General features: G+C 41.8%; 1 protein-coding gene across 1 annotated transcript in view; it reads right to left on the reverse strand.

Annotated features, from left to right (window-relative positions):
• Nucleotides 1–24,911, reverse strand: part of LOC149311725 (protein Wnt-5b) — a 143,516-nt gene that overhangs the window by 19,019 nt on the left and 99,586 nt on the right. Inside the window, exons 2-3 of the mRNA XM_089527765.1 lie at nt 7,848–8,014; nt 5,580–5,827 (exon numbers count right to left, since the gene is read on the reverse strand). Of these exons, the coding sequence (XP_089383891.1) occupies nt 5,580–5,827; nt 7,848–7,942 (343 nt within the window). The 5' untranslated portion in view covers nt 7,943–8,014. The remainder of the gene's footprint in view (nt 1–5,579; nt 5,828–7,847; nt 8,015–24,911) is intronic.

Genomic DNA, 24,911 nt, shown 5'->3' on the forward strand with positions numbered 1-24,911 from the left:
TGAGATGAAATAGAAAGCAAAAGAAATTAGTTTTGGAAATGATGAATCAAATGATAAAATGGGGCCATTTCAGTACAAGGGGAATATATGATAGTGCTCCAACTGCTACAAAATATTAAAGTTAAATACAGCACCACATGATAGTGGTGGGATTAGAAATCAACATCCTAAATTCCATAGTTAGTCCTGCTAGATTAAACCCATTGAATCAGTGTGAAATATCTACATGTTGACTCATCATTTAACAACTGATTCAATGGGTCTACTCTAATCAGGATTAAGCAACATAATTCCAGCTAATGTCATGTAGTCTTACTATTTCCTTAGTCTCATACAGTCACAACACCTACTCCTCTCTGCAGGGTGTTTAAACCATCTCACTCTGGTCTACACCATGTTGATCTAGTAAAGGAGAAAAAATAGAAAAAGTCAGGGTGATCATGACAGTAACACTTTCCGCATTATTACAGTGCCTAGCCATGTTTGTTCCTTATGTTTACTCTTCCCCTACTGATTAGTTACTTCCTCTTTCTTTCTTTCTTTCTTTCTTTCTTTCTTTCTCCAAAAACACCTTTATCTCTACATAAGCAGAAAGTGGGGTTGAGGAAACGCAAAAGAGGTGGGGGACAGATGAGCATATTTTATTTTAAGAGAGCAGTGAGACTGTCAATAGCAGGACCACAATTCTGCCCATTCTGGATCACCATTATGAAAAGAAGTTCAGTTATGTTGCTGACAAACTGCAACAACATTTTGGGGGGGAAATCTTGATGGATTCCCCCTACAAATATACATAATCAGAAATTATTTCTATCACCTTCAGTAGGATTTCCTGTTAAGTTTAGGCTTGCAACCTAAACCATTGTCCATCAGCTCTAGTGGTTTATATATTACACTGTAAACAATGTTAAAACTATCTTAACTTTGCTTTCCTGTGAACTGTCGCTTAGTCTCCAGTTACAAGAGAAACCGTAGTCAACCTTTCTTGAATTGCTCACAATTAAATAAAAAGGCATGGAGTCAGCTTCTTTTTTGTCTTGGATAAACAAATGAGTCCATACAGTTATATTACCCATATTATTCATCCCTTTAAGACAGTTAAAATCTGAGTTTGTGTGAACAGTTGATTTCCTAAAACAAACCAACAAACCATCCTGAAAATAATGAAGAGTCATTAAAAAAATGCAAGGCATAACTGCTCCAATCTTTCATTTAAAATACTGTACACCACTTTACTCTGAAGTTGAATTGCAGAATGCACATTTTGGAATTAACCCCCCCCCCCCCAAAAAAATATGTTGACTATTTTTTAACAATAGTATTGTTGTGCTGTTGTATTGGTTAGGTTGTGGTTTTTTATGGCAAACAGTTATCCTTTTTCAGCTAATGTCTGAGAGGAAATGCATAATGTAGATTAAGACTGCAATCCTATACACACTTACACAACACAAAGGCTCTTCAGTCTCACTACACTTGTTGCAAATACTTATTCCTATACATGTCTACTCTGAAGTAAATTCTGCTGAGCTCAGCAGGGCTGGGGTTTACACTAACTTAGGTCCAAAACACATTACAGAAATAATCCAGTTTAACTGCCTTTGTTCAGTACTAGGGAACCCTAGGATCTAAAGTTTATTGTGGCACCAGAGCTCCATGACACAGAAGGCTAAATGTCTCACAAAACTATAGATCCTAGAATTCCATAGCATTGAGCCAAGGCAGTTAAAGAGATCTCAAACTGGATTATTTCTACAGTGTGTTTTGGACCTAACTCAGATAGAAGGCTGCAGCCTTAATATTAATAATTAACAAAGGGGAATAATACAACATAACTCTGGTGCATCCTCACCAGAATAACGTGGTCCTCTATTAATGTTGATTAATTCTTCCTTACAGCCAGCTAGCCAATGCTACTACTCAAGATATTTTGCTGCTTGAGGCAGATTGAAAATGTCCACTCCACACACATAGTGTCAAGGGGCACCATACCCAGGATTGAATTCATTTATTCCAGTGCCTGAGACTGAAACTCTCTTAAACATATCTCTTGGGAATAAAAATTGAATCTAAAAATAGGACTAAGTTCTATCAATGAATCCTAGATGCATTGACTCAATTGTTGAATGGTGAATCAACACCTAAATATCACTCAGTGAGTCTACTCTAATCAATATTAGCAATAGGATCCAGACCATAATAAATTAAAGTATACAACTGCTGGCATTTTTATGGCACTCTAAATCAACCACCTGAAGTGGCTGCCTCATTCTACGTAATGGCAGAGATAAATCTAGACCAAGAAAGGCAATACAATGAGAACTTTTTTTCCTTTAGAAAAACTAAAGCAACTAAAAGGTAAACACTGAGCAACTGTCCCTTACAGCCATCCATCCAATGCAAGCATCCAAGTTTGCAGTTTGGAACAGAAATAGAAACACCACCATCATCACCCCATATACTCCATATACACAGACACTGCAAATCAAGGCTAAAATAATCCCTTTGCCTCAATATCCCTGAAGAGTGAGGTGAATTTTTGAGGGAAGTTGTTACTGGTTTGGAAGGCCCTTCCTTCAACTCTGGGAAGTCCTTGCTAGGAGAGGGGATTTGGGAGGAGCGGAGCTGGCTGCAGTTTTAGCACCTTGTTGTTATTACTCTCCCCAGTCGGGCACATCAAACCTGATCCGGATTTCAGCATTTCTTGCTAGTAGTGACCTGCATTTCAAAAAGATCTGGGACAATGTCACCAGCTCACACCTCAATTTAAATCCAGCAATGACCTGTCAATGAGTCTCTTTGCTGCTCAGCAGATAGCACCCTAGGAAGCCCAGTATACTCCTGGTAATGGAAGCAGGACTAGACTCCCTGCTGCCAGCAGGTCCTTGCGAGAGAAGGAAACCTTATTTTTCAGGCCACCCTTGCCTTCATGGCCAAGAGAGGCATGGCAGAATACATCATATTTTGGAGAGGGGAGGGAAAGAGGCAAGTTGGGCACAAGGAGGGTCTTCTAAAAATGAGAGAGGTAAAAGAGCAGGTATTTCTTAACTAGGCAGGCTCCCTATTGAGAATGCAATGTGTTTTTTGGCTAGACCAACAGTTCTAGCAGTAGCAGTAGATAAATAACTAATGAAAATGAGTTTGGGACTGCAGATTTAACTTGTGGCTATTGCATTCCTTGGTACTCTTGATCTCTAATTTTCAAAATACACACAAACACACACACACACCCATTAATCCATTTCTTCCCACCCTGGCACACCTCCAAATATATTAGACTATACTTCCCATCATCCCAAGAGAGAACTGCAATACTGGTTGAGGAAGACAAGGTTAATTAGTCTAGCATATCTGATGGGTCTCAAGCTGCACTAACCACCCTAAAAAGTCTTGATGGGGGTGTTCACTTTATTCTTCAGCTTGACTTCTCCTCCATGTTCCCCTTCCCACTAGACAAAAAGAGTAATGAATGGGGAGGATGGGATTCCTTAACAGAACAAGTTTGTTTGTTTTTTACAAAGAATAGCTAGATAGGTGCAATTCTGAACAGAAAAGCTGAGTGGCATATGCATATGTATGCATTCCACCATATGCTGTTTTCCCACTGCATCTTGTCTCTAACTCACTTCTTTTCCCTGCTGAGTTCCAGATGTGTATTTACTCTCAAAGCAGACAGATAATAGAACAGGATACTCAGGGAAGTTCTCCAGTCTCCTCCTGAGGTGCTTGTTACATTTACATTGAATAAGCAGAGCTCAAATACAAGCTGAGCTACTCAATCTTGGAAACAGTTTTCAGTGTCAGGACTAAGCCCTGGAACAGATCAAACAAAAGAGTGCAACTGAGTATGTGCCAAGTGAATTTCTGCTGCAGGTACAAACTGAAAAGCCAGAGAGATGAGAGCACATGGCATGTTTTAAGCCACAGCATATTTCATTTAAAGACTAATTAATAAATGTTCATGTATTAACTTACAGGTAAATATCTAAGACCAGGTATGTGCCAATTCAGATGTTATTGGATTGCAACACCCAACATCCCTTCCCACTGGATATGCTTGCTAGGGTTGATAGGAATTCCAGTCCAACAATATCCACAGGGCCAAATGTTCCCCATCACTAATCTAAGGGATAAAGGTAAGCAACAAACAATACTTCATAGATGGGCACTTTCCCAGAAGACAGTTTCTGGTACTGCCTCTCATCAGCGCAGTAATAAATGTCAAACATGGGTACATAGCAGTGATACCCTGATAGGAGGTGGGTTTCACTTCTACTTCTACTGTAGCAATTTCTATCACATTGCTTTCCAGTTCCACAAAACTCTGAACAAAGGCAGCTATTCTATACATCAAGAGAGAACAAGACAGGGGTTTCCCAATGTAAATGTGTAAATCACTTCAGGCAAGACATTCCTCCCTTTAAAATAAGTTGAAAGAAGAAAACTTAACACTTCCAGTACATGACACACTGATCAGCAGGAGGTTACAGACAATTGTAAAAATGACTCACAGTTTCTGTTCAATCCACTTGTTCTCTCTTTTATACATGTTTTACAGAGCTTCGTAAAAAAATAAGTCTGAGAGCAGTGAAAGCTGTTATGCTTATATATATCTAGGGAGGAAAAGAGTGACTTTAAATCTGGCATTGCAGAATCAGGGATTTATGAGTGTGGTGTAATGCTTTAAGCATCAGTCTACGACTCTGGAGACCATCTCTGTTCAGTCATGGAAACCCACGAAGTGGCCTTGGGCAAGCCACACTCTCTCAGCCTCAGAGGAAGGCACTGGCAAGCCCCCTTTCAACAAATCTTGCAAAAAAAAAAAAAACCCAACAACAGTCCTGTGACACACTTGCCTTAGGGTTGCAATAAGGTGGAAACTACTTGAAGGCACATAACACACACACAAATATTTATTGCTGTGATTCTTATCTCACCCTTTCCCCTCAAGGCAAGTTTCTCTCACTATCCATGTCAGATTTCACAATTATATTTTTTCCCTTTCTTTTTTTCACACCACTGCTACCTGGACTCTAGTTGGCTCGCCTTGGTTTGCAACTGCTTCTCTGTCCTTGCTTTGGAAATCTCTCCCAGATTGGTTTCCCCTTGATTTTTAAACCTTTCAAGCCACTCTTCCTGTGATGTGATTCCCTTCTCCTTTTGTGCCATGACTTTTTAGACTGTAAGCCTGAGGGCAAGGAACTGTCTAATTCACAATTTGTAAGCAAGCTGCTCTGAGAGCCTTTGTGGCTGAAAAGTGGGGTATAAATACTCCAAATAAATATATAAATAAGAATCTGCAGACCGTCCCTCCTAATGATATGCCACCTTTGCTTCACAATTCACCTCCTTCCCTCCCTCCCTATGCTCATGCCCTATGTCCTGGGCCCTCCATCCATTTCTAGCACTTTCCCCTGCTTGAAGATTTGCCATCCATCACTCTTCTCTTGCTATCTTTGCTCTTAGAGCTTCATTTTCTCCGCACGCTGCTCTTAATGCCCTCCAACCTTCCCACTCTGTCTCCATGATGATCGAAACAATCTCCTTAATTCTTATCCTCTCCACTTTTACACTTCACTTACCAATGCTCATGACTCTGCCAAACACCGAAGTGTTGTCAACCGTGCTGCAGTTCCACCGCCTCTGCCGAAACTGGTACTGGCACTCTTTGATGGCATTCTTGGCCCCCTCGCCAATGTACATCATGTGTTCCTGGTAAAGTTGGCACAACTTCCTCTGGCCTGGGGAAAGCCCTGGCAGTTGGCTGCACACAGGCTGGGCTCCGATGATATACATCTCAGGTCTGTGGATTGGGTTCATAGCCAAGGACCTGGAAAAAGAGGTGGGCGGCGGAGGGGGGAACACAGTGAAGGAAGGAAACAAGGAGATCTGTTTTCAGAAATCTGTCTCTGCTCTGCCTTTCTTTCAGTGAGCCTCAAAGGTGCTACAAGATCTCTCTACATACTGATTCTACAGACTAATACAACTTTATCTTTGACTTTTGCCCTTCTCTCTGAGGCTGCTTCTCTCTCTCTCTCTCTCTCTCTCTCTCTCAAAAAGAGAATCAAGCCTGTACTGGAAATGAGGGATCCTACTTGGGTAAAGCAGAAAGAGACCTCTCAGAATCCAAGAGGAAGGGAGGGAAGTTGCTGAACAAGGCTAATGGCTTTAACTTTTCACAGGCGATAGCCTCTTTAACCAGTTGCCTAAGCCGCTGCAGTTGGTCTTCTGGAATTAATTAAACCTGGAAAGGCAAAAGTTTTCTAAAAACTCGCAGGAAGCCATCCGCAACCTCCATCCCCACCTCCAAAAATGCAATGTAAGGTCTCCCCACAACAAAAATGTGTCCCCCGGCTCTTTGCACTTTGGAAAAGCCAACCTCTATTTGAATGGTTTAGTTAGTAACAGGAAGCGAATAGCCACCAAGAGCCAGGTTATAAGGCCCCTGGTACTCATCCTCTCTCCTAACAAAAAGTGCCTTTTTAACTTGGAAGGGGATCCCATTTTTGGTTGCAATGGAGCAAGGGGACCTCCATTCAGGCAAAGTGCACGGGAACAGGACAATTGTTAGAAAGACAGGACAATGATGGGCAAAAAGAAACAACAGAGAAGGAAAAAAATATCCATCCCTTGCCCCCCCCAAACCCCCTGCACTGTCTTAGCTAGCATCAATTCAAGGCAAAGAAGGAATGTGCCTTCCAGAGCGGGCTTTTCAGACCGTTTTCCCTCCCTTATTTTCCAGCAGCTACTTTGGAAGAGTACAAAGAAAGAGATTTTGGTCCAGGGAAGGCACCAATGCTCCTTCCTTTATCGCACTCTGGGCTTTTGGGAACACAAACGCACGGGATGAAAGGAACAAGGAATCCCACATGTGTCTTGTGTCTCTCTTAGGGATTTTTGTAAGCCAGGGTAACTAGATGTCCAAACCAGATGTGTCTGTGTGTGTATGTGTATGTATGTGTATATATATGTATATATATATATATACACAGTATACACACACACACAGGAGACCAGCTATCCAAACCAGATGTGTCTGTGCGTGTGTGCATGTGTGTGTATACATACACATGCATATGCACACATGCATATATATTAATACACACACAGGCACACACACAGACATACAGAATGACCAGATGTCCAGAACAGATGTGTGTGTGTGTGTACACACACACGTGTGTGCATATACAGACAAACATACAGGATGACCAAATGTCCAAACCAGATGTCCAAACCAAATGTGTCTATGTGTATGTGTGTGCTATATACACTTACACACACACACACATATTCTCTCTCTCTCTCACACACACACACACACACAGCCATACAGGATGACCAGATGGCCAGAACTGATGTGTCTGTCTGTCTGTGTATACATATGCACGCACGTGCATACACACACACACACACACACACACACACACACAGAGGATGACCAGATGTTCCCACCAGATGCACCCAGACACACACACAAAGGTGACCAGCTGTCCTCCTTGCAGAGGAGGACAAGGCACCGCAAAACAGGGGACACTCCAACAAAAGGAAAAGAAGAAAGCTCCAAACCCTCCCATCCCATCTCAAACCTCAACCCATCCTCAGACCAGGCTTTTTGGGGTGCTGGAAAGGGAGGACCCTCCAAACAGCCCCCCGTTTTGGAGCATGCCCAAGGAACATGGCTTAGTTGCTGTTCCCCCTTTCTTTTCCTCCCTGGAACGTCCTCCATTTGGAGAGGAGCCTTGGGCATCATCCCTCCTGGTGGCCCCAGTTGGGACCAGAGGGAGAGGGGCCCCTTCTTTCTTCCCCTGCCCCCCCCCGGGCCAAGGACAAAGGACTGGGTCACTCACCACCAGGAGCCGGCCTGGGCCCCCCAGAAGGGCCTGCTGCAGCCCCCGAGGAGGAGGGGAGCCAGGAGGAAGGGCAGCAGCAGCAGCCCAGGCATGGTGCGCTCCCCGCGGCTCCGGCGCCTTTGCAGCAGCAGCAGCAGCAGCAGCAGCAGAAGAGGCAGAAGTCCCTGCAAGAGAAGGAGGAGGAGGAGGAGGGTCAGAGCAGCAGGACGGAGTGCCATGGGATGGGATGGGATCATGGGGCAGGCGAGGGAGGAGGGGTCTCCCTGGGGCATCGCCCTCCCCTCCCCGCCCCAGGAGGCCCTCCTTTGCCCGGACCCGTCCTCCATCCCTCCTTCAGCCCAGGAGGGGATGCCACAGTGACCCCCATTTGGGGCAGGACTAAGACGCATGAAGTTTCATTTCAAGGAGTGTGTCGAGCTTTTGCTTTGGTCCTGTCCTACATTTTTCTAGAATGTCCTCCATGTCCTCCAGTCCAGCCTTCAGCCCAGAAGGAACGCCAAAAAGGTCCTCCATTTTTGAACAGGACTAAGAAGCACGGATTTCTATTTCTAGGGATGTCTCCACTTTTTCTTTAGTCATGCCCTACATTTTTCTTGAATATCCTACATTTTGGGCAGACATGGCCTCCCTTTCAACCTTCAGCTCAGGAGGGATTCAAAAGGCCCTCCATTTGGAGCATGAACTTCTATTTCTAGGAGTACTTCAAACTTTTTCTTTGGTCCTGCCTTAGATTTTCTGGAATGTCCTCCATTTGGCCCAAGGCATGTCCTCCCTTTCATCTTTCAGCCCAGGAGGGATTCCATCATGTCCTCCATTTTTGAGCAGGACTGAGAGGCAGGAATTTTGCTTTCAAGGCCTGGTTTGATTTTGTCCTCCATTTCTTCTGGGACATCCTACATTTAGCAGTACCTTCTCCTCCTTTAGGATACCTGGCCACCCAGTGCCCCTTCCCACCCTCAGGGACCAAAGAGGAGGTTCTTGGGAGGGGACTTGTTGGGTTTCTAAGGGTCTTGGACAGGGGGACCAATGTCCTACCTGCAGAGGAGGACAACAAGGCACTGGGAAATGGAGGGCCTTGGAGATAAATGGGGGGACAGGACCAAATATAAAGCTCAAAACGCTCCTAGAAATAATTCATGCTTCTTAGTCATGCTCAAAAATGGAAGGTATTTTGGAATTCCTCCTGGATCCCTTGACATACTGATATTCCAGACTAATATGGCTACGTGTTTGAATTCTACCCAGATAAAAAGGAGGAAGACAAGGGGAGAAACCTAAAGACTAACTAAAGAAGACTGACTTTAAGACTAACTTATTTTTATTTCACCCGGAGCTTTCATAGATATGAAATGGTCAGAGACATCCATGCCTCCGCTATGACGACTACAGATACAGTTCAACTGCTGGAAGGACTTTTCACATCCAGATCCAGTGGTTGGTGAAATCATGCAGAGAAGTTGTGGCCAAAAGATCTGGTTTTAGTTAAAAACAGGCAGTCTGACAAGGAAAAGTTTAAAGGGGGAAAGGGTTTTAAAGTGTGTGGCATGCTTTCTGTATGGCCTTTGAACAGACTTTCAAACCACACAGCATTTTCTTTGCCACAAGTGCCGAAATGTGGGAAGCCACCTTTTGAGTTAACGCATAACTCATTGGGGTAAGTCACGCTTACATTTTCTGCATGGAGAGATTCACATCTGTGAATCTATTCAAAATCAAGTCACCATTCCCACTATGTTTTAAGGCAGTGAATCTCTCTGTGGTATTTAAATCCAGTCTGAAGTTCCCATTTGCCACCCTTTTGGATCCACTTCCTGAATGGCAGCTGCGCGATCCGACCACTATCAGAGATGCGAACCATTGTGGTTCTTTAAAAAAGAACCGCTAAGGGATCCAGTGCCAAATGCACTGGTTTAAATGGGCTTTTTGGTTGCCCCCCTCACACACAAACTGCATCAAGTACAATTGGTGCAAGTCTGAAGGACAGGGAAATAACCTGGTTTCCAAACCAGATTATTTCGTAGTACGAATGGCACCCAAGTAATTTTCTATACACATCCTTCTTCCCTGAGACAAGTACATCTATACTGGGCACTTTCACATGGCTTTCCCCTTCCCCATCAAAAAATTAAACATTCCCTAGCACTAAGAAGGAAGTAGGATGAGGGAATACTTTTGAGAAAAGGCAGCTTTTGACATGTCTGCAGATCAACACATGAATTAATAATCAGAAATTATGGAAGGTGTGTGTGGAGACTTCAGGTGGATTTCATACTCCCTTGCACTTGCAAAGGTGTTTTTTATCTTTATTGCTATGAATATCATAGGGTTGACCACTGGCAGTCATATAAACGACAAAAGCAGACTGTAGCACCTTAAAGGCTAAGAAAATAACGACAGAACAAATCTTCATGGACACACATCTGGTCAGAAATTTAAAAGCACATTTAAAGGATCCCGCAAATAAAGAGAAAATGGCAAGTATCTGCGTGTATGATTAACACACATATTGCTCAAATAAAGTGATGTCAGAAATGCATTGTTGCTGAAATCCCAAAAGTAAAAAGATGCACATTAATGCTCCTTTGTGGCCACTTTAATGGCCGGTTTTGTGCATCGTCATGTAAAATTGTTTTATGTAATTATGCGATTTTTCCGGGATAAACTCCTGATCTCCTTTGTGTGATAAACTCCCAAGAAGACGAAGATAGATGCAGTGTGTTGTGTCCTTGCATGCTTTGCAGCTTGTATCTCTTAGATTGTTTAACCACCAAGAAAGAAAAGGAAGGTGAGGAGGAAGCAACAGCACTCTGAACTGAGGAAGGGAGGAGAGAAGCTTCACCACGGACACCTTTCTTTACCGGCTAATCATCAACTCCATCCCAAAAACACACACCAAGAGGGAGGCTGGATAGATACCATCTTTCCAGACCTGATCTTTCTACAATCTGCCCGTTTCCTTTCAAAGATAGCCAACTGTCAGGACTTAATTTGTGGGTAAACCCTGGAAGAAGCTATTTTAAAGTCAGGATATCCAGGCTTTGAACACATGCATTCTTAATAAAAAGGAGAAGGCAGCTGGGTTTCTGCAGTGTTTTCTCCTACAGTGGATCCTTGTTATACACTGGGGTTTGGTTCCAAGATCCCCCATGTATAACAAAATCCGTGTATGCTCAAGTCCCATTAAGTATAATGACATAGCAAAATGGTGTCCCTAATAAAAAATGGAACATCAAGGTAAATTTATACTTTTTTGGAACATTTTCAAACCGTGTATGCTTGAATCCGTGTATAAAAAATCCGTGTATAAGAAGGGCCGACTGTACTCCCATGCCCAACCAGATCTGCTGAGACTGGGGCGGGTAGGTGGGGATTACATCTTTCAGGGACAGCTTCCAGGAAAGCCTGAGCCTTTCCTTGGTTTAAACATTAACCAGGGAGGAGAGAAATGGCTTTCCTGGTTTATTTTCTGTTTGTTCTATATGGGAGAGGAACATCCTTTTGTCAAGAGTGCTGCAGAGCAATTTGTCACTATTGCTGTTGTTACTGCTTCTTATTTGTGTTGAAGGTAACACCGTTAATTTATCAAAAAAACAGACCATAAGGGTTTTGTTCAAAGATCTAGGAAATGCCATTTCAGAAGTACCTGAACATTTGTAAAAACAACTGAAGAGTATTCTGGTTTATAACTAAAAGATATACTATCATTTCCAGGGGGGAGGGTTAATCTATTACAACAAAAACAATACACTTGTGGTACCCCACAAAAGAGTTACAAGATTTATTCTGTATACATTTTTGTGGGCTTTAGCACTCTCATGACGTAGCGGTTTAAGCGTTGGACTACGACTCTGCAAACCAGGATTCGATTATCATCTCAGCCACAGAAATCTATTGGATGACCTTGGATGAGTCACACTCTCTCAGCCTCAAGGGAAGGCAATGGCAAAATCCTCTGAACAACTCTGCCAAGAAAACCCTGTGATAGGTTTGCCTTAGGGTCATCATAAGTTTGAAACTACAACACACACACACACATGTAGCACCCTCCATGCAGATGTAGCAACCATAAAACAGAAAGCACATCCTTCCTTTCTTTCTTTCTTTCTTTCTTTCTTTCTTTCTTTTCTTTTCTTTTCTTTTCTTTTCTTTGTTGTTGCTGCATGCCTTCCAGTTGTTTCCAACGTATAGTGACCCTAAGGGGGGGACCCTAAGTGGTTACTACACTTGACCATCTGCATTTGCTCACTAGAGAATGCATGGATCTTCTGCATCCAGAGGGACAGCCATGATATTCTGTTGCTGCAAAAACAATACCAGAATCTTCTTATTGCACCTTAAAGATGAGCACGAGTTTTCTTGGCGAGATTTGTTGAGAGGGAGCTTGCCTTTACCTCCCTCTGAGGCCGAGAGTAAGTGACTTGCCAAGGTCAGCCAATGAGTTTCCATGGCTGAGCAGAGATTTGAACTCTGATCTCCAGAGTCACAGTCCGACACTCAAACCACTAAACTACACTGGCTCATCCTTTCTGACTGGGCTATGAAAAAAAGTTGTGGCTATGAAAAATACTCGAGTACATGACACCTCATTTGCAGTGACTATTGTGTTAATTCCAAGAGAAATACAATACAAAACATCAGGTGATGACATTTTATTGGCTTGGTTCAGTCAGGAGTAGCAGAATATAAATATTCAAGAGTCAGATAAAAGCAGGACCACCAAAGTGCACCAGTACCTGTTTGACGCTGGAAATGTTTCTTTTTTTTATGACAACTCCTAAAATTCTCCAATTAGAGAATGGAAATTGTAGTCCAAAATTTAACCTTTTCTGAGCTCTGGCTTATACACCTTCACATCATGTGTTTCCTAGTGCTGGACTTCCAGCTGCAACCACAATAGAATTAACTGTTTTTTGAGTTCTCAAAGAATTGATTTTTTGACTCTCTTGCACAGTAAGCAAAACTCTACCAGGAGGGGGAGCTGGTTGAGAAAGGAACTTTTTATAAGGGTGCAAGGAGAGGTTCAGTTCTCCTCAAAACTGAATAAGAGAAAGGTCTACATATGTTCATTTATCATTTCGTGGACACCAGCACCAAGTAGTGCATTGTATGTATGAAGATAAGCTTTTCCGAATCAAATCAAAACAATGAGGTCTCCCATTTCCTGATTATCAGCTCATACCCAGTGAGGGTACTTCATTCATTCGGCTGCAAGTCATAAAGAAATTATTATACACCAGCAGTGAGGTGGGTATTTAATATGGGAAGGCAATCCATGGATCTGGTCAATGTCTGGATTAATTTCCAGTTTGGGGAGGGAGCTTTAAGGTTGACTATAAGGTTGACTATCCAACCTGGACTTTATTGACTATCCCACCTTTCCATGTTTCCAGTGGACAGAATATCCTTCCTCAAACCCACAATACTTTAGAGTTGCCTTCCCCGAATTGATACTCTCCCGATATGTTGGCCAACAATTCCCTCTAGCTCCACAGGCACTGCAAAGGGAAGGCTACTTTAGGGCTGCTGTCATAAAAGAGATTAAAGTACTCCTGTAGAGCCCATTAGATCAATTCCTGATTTATTGCACCCTAAATACAACAATTTAGAAATTCTCAGGTGCGTATCCTGGTTAAAAATAGGTCCACATGTTGATTAAGAACCTGGGAGATAATCCATACAAACTAGGGGGGTGCACTAATTACAAATTGTTATTTAGACCATTATTATTATTATTAATGTTTATTTATATAGCACTATAAATTTGCATGGCACTTTACAGGCATCATCAAATCAGGCAGCCTCCAAATTGATCTCATAGAACTGGAAAGGACTGCAGTGGCCATGTAATGGCATCTCTGAAGAAGTCAGCCACAGATGCTGGCGAAACATCAGGAAGAAACTCTTCTAGAACATGACCACATAGCCCGAAAAACCCACAAAAAACTATGGATGCCAACCATGAAAGCCTCTGACTTAACATATAATCTGCCCATGGTGTACAATCTAAAAGTCATAAAATATAAAACTATACAATATTAGTGATTAGAAACAGCCTGATTTGGTGTAGAGATCTAAGATCTCATGTCATAGAGAAGATGGAGCAGAGATTAGAACACCAACCAATAGATTGAAGTTACAAGAAAAGAGATTCCACCTAAAGAATCTCTCCACTGCATGAGCTGTTCCACAGTGGAATAGACCACACTGAAAGGTGGAGAGCTCTTCATCTTTGGGGTTCTTTAAACAGAGATTGGATGGACATCTTTCAAGAGTGCTTTAATAGTATATTCCCAAATGGCAGGGGGCTATATTACATGGCCATTGTAGTCCTTTCAAGTTCTATGAGATCAATTTGGAGGCTGCCTGATTTGACTTGGGACTGAGTCAAAATTTTTACAATTTTCATACCTCCATTAGCTATTACTGGAAATCAAGAAATGGCTTTAACATCTTTTTCTGTTAGTCAGAAGTGGTTTAAATTTGCAGGCATAGTAATACCTTAAGAGAGGATAATGTCCCTCCCCTGTAAAAAAAAATTCAGGCAAATAGGTGCAATGGGATTTGTGTTATGGACCTTCAGATATATTTTTAAAGGGATCTGATAATTTGTTTCTTGACAGACGAGGATGAAATTGCCCCTCCTGAAGGAATTGATACTGTTTTGGAGGGGCTTCAGCTCTGTGATAGACTGCATGCTCACATGCAGGTTCTGTTCCTTTCATCTCCAATTAGAAAGATCTCTAGAACCACTGCCAGGGAAAGAACTGGAAAAACTAGGCTACAGGGCCCCAAAAGAATGCAGTTTATAGAAACATACTGTAGAATCCACATTACAATAATCTAATAATTATATCTAATCCACATTAAAATAATTTTTCCACATGCAACCCCCAAAAGTTTGAAAAGTTTTTTTTTTTAACTACAGTCGCAACCAGCATGGCCAGTTGGTTTAAGCTATAGACATAGCTGGGTAAGTCACATGCTCTCAGCCTCCGGGGAAGGCAATGGCAAACCTCCTCTGGACAAACCTTGCCGAGAAAACACCCATGTCAGGGTTGCTTTAGAATAAGTTGGAAATAACTTGAAGGTACACAACACACATAGCTGAAAGAAGGACATTTTCTGAGCCGAAGCCCATTGGAAGGGAAACACTTTTAACTCAGCCCAAGGGATGATCCCAAGCTCAAGGGATGAATCCAAGTTTACTGCTTGCCTTTCAGGGGGCTCCTGAGAGAGACTTTTACTCCTTTTCTGGTGGCTGGTAAGGCCAGTGCTCCACAACAGCTGTGCAGCATAGGGTCTGCTGTGAGCAGATCAAAGGGAGAAACCTTTATGTCCATTGTCATGCAAAGCCTTCCCAGAAATGACCAGGCCTCTATGGCAAGGGCCTAACAGCTCACTCACGGTTCCTCCCCAAATAAACCTCCTCTTCAAAAGGACTCTCTGTTATAACCCCACACATTGGCAAGCCCCCACCCCCTTTCCAATTCATATGTACAAGGCAATGAGGAAAGCAGTCAAGATGGAATAGAGATAGGGCTGGCACCACCACCAGAGCCTAATGGCTTTATGGAGTGGGGGAGCTGGCTCAGAGAAGAGGAAAACTTCAAAGGCGCCTCTTTATCCAAACATCAGATCAGGCAAGCATGGCCAGAGACCTTGCTGCACCACTTCCTAATGCCGCCTCCAGTCTCCAAAATGGGACAGAGGCGAGCTTATTGTTAGTTTCTTATAAACAAAACCAAACAGGGTTTCTGGGCCTTACACCTGTGTGAAATTCTGGACAGCATCCCATATATAGCACACGGAGACTACCAGTGATTCTTAGGCAAAAAGGATCTTGTAGCACTCTGAGACTAACTGAAAGAGAGAAGTTGGTAGCATGAGCTTTCATAGGAGTTTATCACACCAGAAGCATCCCGTGTGGAAACGGGATTTAAAATGGGTTTTAACCCACCCACCCCAAAAAAGCCCTAAGAAGACACACAAAAGCACAATTGAGTTTCAGACACGTCGGGGTTAATGCAACATGAAACTAGCTAGAAAGTCAACAAAACGCAATTATTTTTACTTTTGGGATTTTCCAGAAGTAAAAAAGAGTCATGGTTTGTCTACTTTCTAGCTGGGTTAATGTCGTGTTAATGCACCTGAACAGTGACATTGTCTAAAAATCAATTGCGCTTTTGCGTGTCTTTTCTACTTTCTGTCCATGTTAATGTTGAGTTAACTCGGACGTTGTCTGATAATAAATCTGCTTTTGCAGGGTTTTTTCACTTTAAAATCCTGTTTTTTGCACAGGATCTCTCCCATGTGATATACTCCACAGACTTAAGCCTACTTCCTTGGATGTGCATCTGAGGAAGTAGGCTCAAGTCTACAAAAGTTCATGCTACCAACATGTCTCTTTCAGCTAGTCACAAAGGTGCTACAAGATCTACTAGGTGCTACAAGAACATACTAATTTTCCAGACAAACACAGCTATGTCTTTCAATTCTACCACTGATTCTTATGTGGCATTGTACTTTGTAGGTGCTCAAAGGTACTCTCACCTTTGTGGTTTATCCAGGACACAGAAAAAAGATCCTGTAGCTAAACTTTAACTTTGTTTCATGTCAAATGTGGGTTCATTTAGAATGAGCCAACAACAACAACAAAAAAAAAACCTGTTGCAAAAATTTCCTGTCATCACACATTAGCTCAAAAGCATTATGTTTTTCAGTGGCACCACACCACTTGTTCGACTGTGTGAGTGTTTGAATAATATCCTTTCTGCCTGCAAATGACTTCTGGCTTAGAAAAAAAATGCATAGAGAAAATAATAGAAATATAGTTAGAAATTATGTGGTATTATCAAATCCAGCTTTGCCAGCAGTGCAAATATCCATTGTTGAGACATATCTGATAGGTGGATATCCAACTTCTGTTTGAAAAGCTTAAATGAAGAAGGGCTCATCACCTTCCTAAGTAGTCTATTCACCAACAACTCCTGCCATCAGAATATTCTTCCTAATGCTTAGTCAGAATCTAGCAGAAAACAAGTTTCTACATCTTCTCCATTAGTGCTCTCATGCTATCTGATGTGGAGGATTGGCAATTCTAGCTCCCCCCCCCCCCCATGTACCATATTTGTTCCTGGTGACTACTGTTTCTTTCTTTTCTGGAAACTCTCTTTGGACAGCAGCTAATGCATATGGGCCAGAACCGGTTTGCAGACCACTACTTTGAATAGCACTCTCTTGGTAATCTCTTATGTGCTCAAAACTAAGCACACTGTGGTTTCCAGACATTTTACTGTTTTGGTCACTGTCCTCTGGATATGTTCTAGTTTGTCAATATCCTTCTTAAACTGTGGCACCAAGAAACTGACACAATATTGCAGAATAATGGCAATATTACTTCCTTTGATCAAAAGCTCAGACTCCTGCTACAACTATTCTCAAATCTCTTTATTTTTGTTGGACTTAATTTTATAGAGAGGAGATGACAGCAGGGCTTATGGCTGCCTTCAAAACGGGCCATGTCTACAACCCAAGTTGAGCAGAGATTGCCTGTGATGATTCAGTAAATTGAGATGGACCCTCTGCGCAAGCTCAGAAAAGTTCCATTTTCTTTAAACACTCCCTGTACAAAGAAAAGCAGCATTGCCTTATGAAAGACTAAAATTCCAGGGGATAACATTGTAGGCCTATAAAACAACTTCCAAGAACTGATACCAGTAAATCTCACTTCAAATTCAGACCTGAAAGCATTTTTAAAAAAGAACAACTAAAACAAAACAGTTCAAGTTGTAAAAGTGCCACACTCTGTAAATATTGCTAAAGGATGTAGGGCATCTGTCTGGGTTCCAATTGCCATGCAGTCATTAGTTGATCCAGTTCTCACTCATAAAAAGAAAAGCATAAACATGGTATCTGCCTTTCTTATAGCAGGAAAAGCCTACATAGTTTCACCTAGAATCCTTCCAACATCAGTCCTGACTGCCTTTTCAATTCTAAAGGGTATTAGCCATGATGACAGCACTCCAATAATGTGCAGAGTGCATTTCCATCACTACTGAGAACATCCCACCCACCTATATCTGGAACTATCAATGTAAAATAGTACAATAGCAGCAGCAGCAGCAACAGCTATATTTCCATCCCATCCAATATCATCCTGTGATCAAAACAGGTGGATTGTTACCCCAAGATGACAAGATGAGACCCCTTTGCTCAGATTACAAGCCACTGGCAATCCCATCATTTCTGCAACATGCTCAGCGCAACAGTATATAAAATTCTCAGTCCACACACTACCACCAACTGTATTTTGATACTAACCCTGTGAGATAGGTTGGGTTGAACTTTGACAAGTACAATGTCATCCAGTAAACTACATTGCTGAGTGGGGATTTGAACCTGGGTCTTTACACTTCTAGTCTCATACAATTACATTACAGTGGTGACATATATACAGTTCCCAGGCAAACCAACTCAGTCCTGCTTCAAACTGTAACCTCAGGGCTGAGGCTATTCCTTTTCTATCCTAGTTCAAATTAGCCCTCAGTGACAAGTACTTTAAACAGTAATGTCACCAGCATACTTGTCAGTAGCCCTGAGACAGAAAAAAGACACAAATTCTAACAACCATAATGGCAAGTTGTATATGCAATTAATTGATTTGTCTGGACTCTATCTGATGAATCAAGCTCAGCAGGAAGGGAGAGAGAAATCCAGGCCAAAGTAAACTTTCAAAAAGGCTCGTGTGGATTGACCCTGATTCAAACTTCTTCTTGTCTATCCCAGCCAAACATTTGCAGCTAGGTTTATGATTATTCAGAATAATCAGGGAACTGGAGTTTTCACTGTCTAAGTTTCTTCATACCTGTCATAATATACACACATAATGGCACACCTTTATTTGTTTAATCATTGTAACTCACATACTTTACATAAATTTACATAAATTTAAAGTAGAGAATGAAGGTTCTGAAACAGTTCAAAATTTTCCATACTTTGGCTCAGTCATTAATCAGAATAGAGACTGCAGTCAACAAATCAGAAAATGATCAGGGCTCGGAAGAAGCTATGGAGGAATCATATATGGAAACTCATACTTTTTCACTTGGGTAATATAGCAAACACTTTAGAGCAGTTCTCAGAAATGGCGCCCTCTGGGACGGAACGGGGACGCAATTGGAACGCCCGGCGGCAAAGGCGGCATTCCACTGTGCAGTAAAATGGGGTTCTTGGCCCCATCTCGTTCAGTGTGCGCCGTGCGTGTGCACATTTTAGAACGCACTGGGCCCGTTTTAGGGCCAGTGCAATAAACTCCTAAGTCTTCCTTTACCCAGGACTGCAGTCCTTCCTGACTTCCCCCTCTCTCTCTTTCACACACACAGAGGAGACCATATTCATGGATTTTCTCCTGGTGACTTCCATGTCAGAGAAGCCTGGACTAGGATCTGACCTTTAAACAAGGCATCCAAATTGTTTTGTCCTGACCCCAAAATGGGTTTAGAATCTCAGACAGTGCCTTTAATGTTCTGATTAACCCCACACACCCATTAATTGCCATGGAAGATATGAGCCACCACTGAATCTTTTACTATGTGTATTTTAGCAGTATCATTTACATTTCTATATGGCTTAATAGTGAACTCAGCACTCTCTAAGGGGTTTACAATCTGTAAAACAGTTGCCCCCAGCCAGCTGGATACTCGTTTTACTGACATGCAAAAGGATGGAAGGCTGAGTCAACTGGAGCCCTAGGATCAAACTCACAACATTGTGGCTGCAGTGCCAGCATTTAATCACTACACCACCTAGGCTCTCTTTTATTTTATTTTAGCCAGAATGCAGGTGCTCCTCATAACTGCATGAGTTTAGATATGGAGCAAGAGGATGAATGCCTTCTCTAATTCTCCATAAATGGCATCACTGTTCCATTGTTGCTATTTACAGGCCCAGCAAAACAAACACACACAACACACACAGCCTCCACAAATCTGGCCTCACAAAAATCCTTTCTTTCCTTCCCTCTGCTCCACTTCTGATCTACAGATCAGCCTTGTAGCCATGATTTCGTGATACTGGGTCTTAGCAAGTTCAAGCTTGCTGTTCTTCCTCTGCTGCTGCTTTCCTCTACAGTGATTCTTGGTCTGTGACCAATCTATTTATGTTCCAAGGTATGCAAGTAACCTTCTTTCATAGATAACCTCATAAACACCAGCAGGGATCATCAATCACCAAAGCCAGTAATTCAGAGACTGTTGAAGCATTTTCCTTTTTACAAGTCCCTGCAGACTGTACAGAAAAACTGCACCAGGACATTTCTTCCTTTCCTTCACAGCCTCAGATGTGCTGTACCTGCTGCTCTTGGTGGCTTGTTACACCTGGCAGGCAGATGTGAGGCTTTCCACCACCAGGAGAGGCTTTGGAACAAAACATGCCTTGTAAGACCTGGTTCCCTGAAGAGAAGGGAAGGCAAAGGACACTATCCAGGCTCTGCAGGAGCCATGCTTGAAGAAAACAGGGCTACATTATTTCCATCTCTCTCTTTCTCTCTCTCTCTCTCTCTCTCTCACACACACACACACACACCTGTCCCTCTTTCTTTAATTCCATCTGCCCTGTGTGTTATGTGTATTTTGCTGAAAGAGAGGAATGGTATATTTCTGCTGGATTTCATTTTCATTAAAAAAGAAAAGAAAAGAAATGTTGGGTAGAATGGAAAATTCTGTCTGCCTGTCTGGGAAGGAAGGAAGTTGTTTGTGGATGGATGATTTTTCCATAATAAATGCTGAATCTGCAGAGAGATGGGGTAATGTCACTGAACAGGAACACCAGCCAATCCCAGGTAAAGTACTCTGCGGGCATATACATACATATTGTACATACATACATTGTCATAGACATCATGCGTGAAACTTTGGGTAAGCCATTTTGGTCTACAGAAGCATTTAGTTTCTAAATTGTTTGTTCCTCTTTGCTACTCTGATAGAGTTACTATTGTCATGTTCTAACTGTTTTATTGCAACAGCATGATTTCCTTGTTTTATTGGTATTTCTGTTGTTCTTATTTGTAAGCCACCATGCTCCTTTTCTGAAAGTAAGGCAGACTACAAGAGCTCTAAACTGGGAAGAAGTTAGTGGGACTGTATGAGGAAGAACATGACGCTGAATGGTATACATCATACTCAGCAACTTCTGGTGGCTCTGGGTTTTAGTCTGAATTTTAATGACACCATATTACTAGCAGAAAGCATCATGGACTTGGAACAATTACTGAGGAAGCTCAGAGAAGAAAGTGCAAAGGCAGGCTTGCTCCTGAACATAAAGAAAACAAAACTAATGATCACAGAGGACCTACATAAATTCAACCTAGATAATGAAGAAATAGAAAGAGTTAAAGATTTCTCATACCTTGTGAGCAGAACAGAGACTGCAGTCAAGAGATAAAGTGAAGACTAGGAATGGGAAGGGCAGCCATGAAAGAGTTAGAAAAAATCCTAAAGAGTAAAGATATACAACTGAGCACTAAAGTTAGAATCTTCCATGCCATGGTACTCCCCATCAGTATGTATAGATGTGAGAGCTGGACATTGAAAAAAGCGAATCAAAAGAAAATCAACTCATTTGTGAAGTGGTGCTGGAGGAGAGTGCTGAGGATACCATGGACAGTCAAAAGGACAGACTAATGGGTCCTTGAATAGGTCAAGCCTGAAATACCTCTAGAAGTCAAGATGATCAAAATGAGGCTATTGTAATTTGTCCACTTCCTGAGAAGGCACAGCTCCTTAGAAAAGACAATAATGTTGGGAAAGGTTGGTGGTAGTAGAAACAGAGGAAGATTGCACATCAGATGGCTGGATTCAATTAGGGAGGTCATGGAAATTAGTCTCGTAAGGGTTTAGCCTGGATTGTTCCAACATTTACAACAGCAAGTATCAAAAAGCTCAGTATTTACATCAATATATTAGTGTGAAATAATTATTCAGGATTTCTTCTTCCCTGTCACAAGAAAAGGTTACAATTTATCCTTATCTTGTTTCATCTTCCAACAATCCTGTGAACTAGGACAGGATGAGAGATAGCAATCTGTGAACGCATGAGTAGGATCTTCTAGTTGACATTTTATGACAGATTATCTTTTGTTTAATGATCTAGAATGCTGACCAATTAATTTAACTTTTATGTATATAATTTATATCCTGCCTTTCTCCCAGCACAGAATTCAAGGCAAAAAATCAATGCACACCCTTCGCTTCTGCTTTGATTCTGTCAAGTGCCCCCCAAAAGGAAGGTCCCATTGCCTATCTCAACTGTGCCAGCATGAAGCTCTTTAGCACTCTCTATAGATCAGTTTTATCTCAAAATGAAATCTGCAATATAACCAACTGCTGAAAGCCAGACTAAGCATGACATTAGCTGAATCTTTGAATCCTGTGATTAGTCACCTCCTCCTAGTCTTCTTCTTCCTATTCCTTCTCCTCTTCATCCTCTTATTCCTTCTCTTCCTCCTCTTCCTACTTCTCCCTAGGAAGAATAATATCATCTAAGGCAGTGGCTCCCAAAATTTTATCCTCCAAATAGTTTAGACTTCAGCTCTCACTGTTGGCAGAGGTGGCTGGGGCTTTTAACTGAAGTCCAAAATGTCTGGATGGTCAATGTTTGAGAACCACTGTCCTCCAGGTACCCCCAACAAATGTGGTGGGACAGGTGGCTTTGCTGTTTTTTGCCATCATGTGGACTTTGACTTATGGTGACCTATGAATGAGAGACGTCCAAGAGTCTCAGTCATCAACTACTCTCCTCAGGTCTTACAGGTCTCAGGTCTATCATATGCAGGTGCTGATAACAATGCATTGTCATCTTTATCTAGTGCCTGTATTATAGTCATTTTGGCACCAGGTGAAGATCTCCCTCATCTATGAAGTGTTTTTAATGGTATTTGCTGTTAAGATGGCCTCAATTTATGGTGACCCTATGAATACCTTAAAAGCACCAGCTCTCGTTTGATCTTAGAACCTAAGCAGGGTCAGCCAACAAAAACTGGATTCTGTTGGCTATACTTCAGAGCAAGGAGCTAGAAAAACCAGCTCTGGATATTCTTTCAAGAAAACCCTATGAAATGTATGGAGTTAACAAGAGGCAACTTGAAGGCACCTACAGATGGACCTACATGAATGAGAAACCTCCAAGAGCCCTGATCTTCAAAAGCCAAAAGTCAAGTTATCTCATATTAGATTATAGTATTCTTCCATTTTATTACTGAGTTTCCTTTTCATTTGGTTTTAAATATGTAAATGGTTAATTTTTGCTACTTCTCTGTGTTTTATTGTTTGCTGCTTGTAGCTAATTTTTTGTTGGACTCAATAATTTTCATGTATCTTTTTATATAAACCGAGAGAACTTTACTTATTAGGGAGTCTAAAGGTGTAATAAAAATCACCTTTATTTACCATCATTCAATTTTCAATACAGCTGATTAAGGTCAAACTACACTGCAGAAATAGTCCAATATGAGACCGCTTTAACTAGTTTTGTGAGACACTTAGCTTTCTCCGTCAGACGGCTCTGGTGCCACAATAAACTACAGTTCCCAGAATTCCCTAGCACTGATCGAGGGCAATTAAAGTGGTCTCAAACTGGATTATTTCTGCAGTGTGCTTTGGACCTAAGTTTAAAAACATGGCATAAGAGAAAAGCAGTGCAGCTCTAATTCCAAAAGGCTATGGCTATTTAATAGACATTTATGTGCCCAACAATTTTCTAGGGAAGGATGGATGAAAAAAAGGTCTTCCCCAAACCTTACAATTTAAGAATTGACAGTAGAAAGAAATAGCAGGGAGGAGGAGACTAGAGAAAGGGTAACAAGGAATGAACCTAAGAAAATGTCTTTAAAAGTTCTTAAACTTTTGGGGAACAAATTCAGTGTGGTGAAGCAAGAGCACTACAGATCAGGAAGAACAACAATAGTGTTGTGTTTTACTCAAAACATCTGAATGCCTAATAACTGGGGAAAGAAGGAGCAAAACACATTTTTGGCACAAGATATTGATATTATAAGGGAATTTCAGGGAGACATGCCAACACAACTGTTTAGGATTGTATGGCAGAAGCTTAGAAATACAGGAATTACCACAGTGGGTTGGAGCAGTTGTGCCTCTTTTTCATTCCAGATTCTGATCTTGGTCAGAGAAGCAGGTGACTGCCAGGGCTTTGCTTGTTACAGACAGCTTATTGCACTAAGGAAACACAACTAATATCTCAAAATGTATTCTTCCCCAAGACTTGGTTCTTTACTTACTGCATATATGGCTTTAGCCAAAGGGTTTGGAATAGGCAGCCTTGTTCACAACACTTTAGCTAAGGAAAACCAACAACACGAACAACTCATCCAAACAAACTGTGTAACCCAGATCACCCTTGAGTGGTGGACTGCAAGCAGCTGCATCTTCTCCTTTCTCATGCCATCTGTTTTCAAACCTGTCTGCAGCATTTGCATGAATGCAATTTTAATTCAGTTATAGGGATAAATCACTAGGATAGTGCATGTGCTAAACTATTCAAGTGGGAATGCTTTAAACCTTCTATGAGCCTCTATGTTCCTTGTCATACAATTTATATAGTCCTATGTGGACCAAAGATTCACACAACCTATATTCTATTAACTTGAAACTTGTTGGAACTATAAACTTGAAATAATAGCAGCAAGAGAATATGTTGCTGTTGTGTCTTATGCCCTCTTCCCTTTGGTGTCCCTTTCTCTTCAGCTTCTCACACCCAGCCCCTGAACCAGGAGACGTGAATGGATGTGGAAACAAATGGAGAAGCAAGGCAAATTGACTCAAGCAGAGCTTCCCTGTCCACTTGCTTCAGAAAATCTTCTCTCATTTTGAAAGGAGGTTCTGCAGGATTTCCAACCAGCAACAGAACAAGCATGTTACCTCCCTAACCAAACAGGGATACCTAAGAGAGCAGTGATTCCCATTATAACTGTTATGGCTGCATCCTATGGAATCCTGAGGTTGCACTTTGGTGAGACACTTGAGCTTTCTGGGTGAGTACTTAAATGAG

This window comes from Sceloporus occidentalis, unplaced genomic scaffold (assembly GCF_023333645.1).
Source record: "Sceloporus occidentalis isolate IW3139 unplaced genomic scaffold, rSceOcc1.0.p SCAF_5, whole genome shotgun sequence".
Taxonomy (NCBI): Eukaryota; Metazoa; Chordata; class Lepidosauria; order Squamata; family Phrynosomatidae; genus Sceloporus; species Sceloporus occidentalis.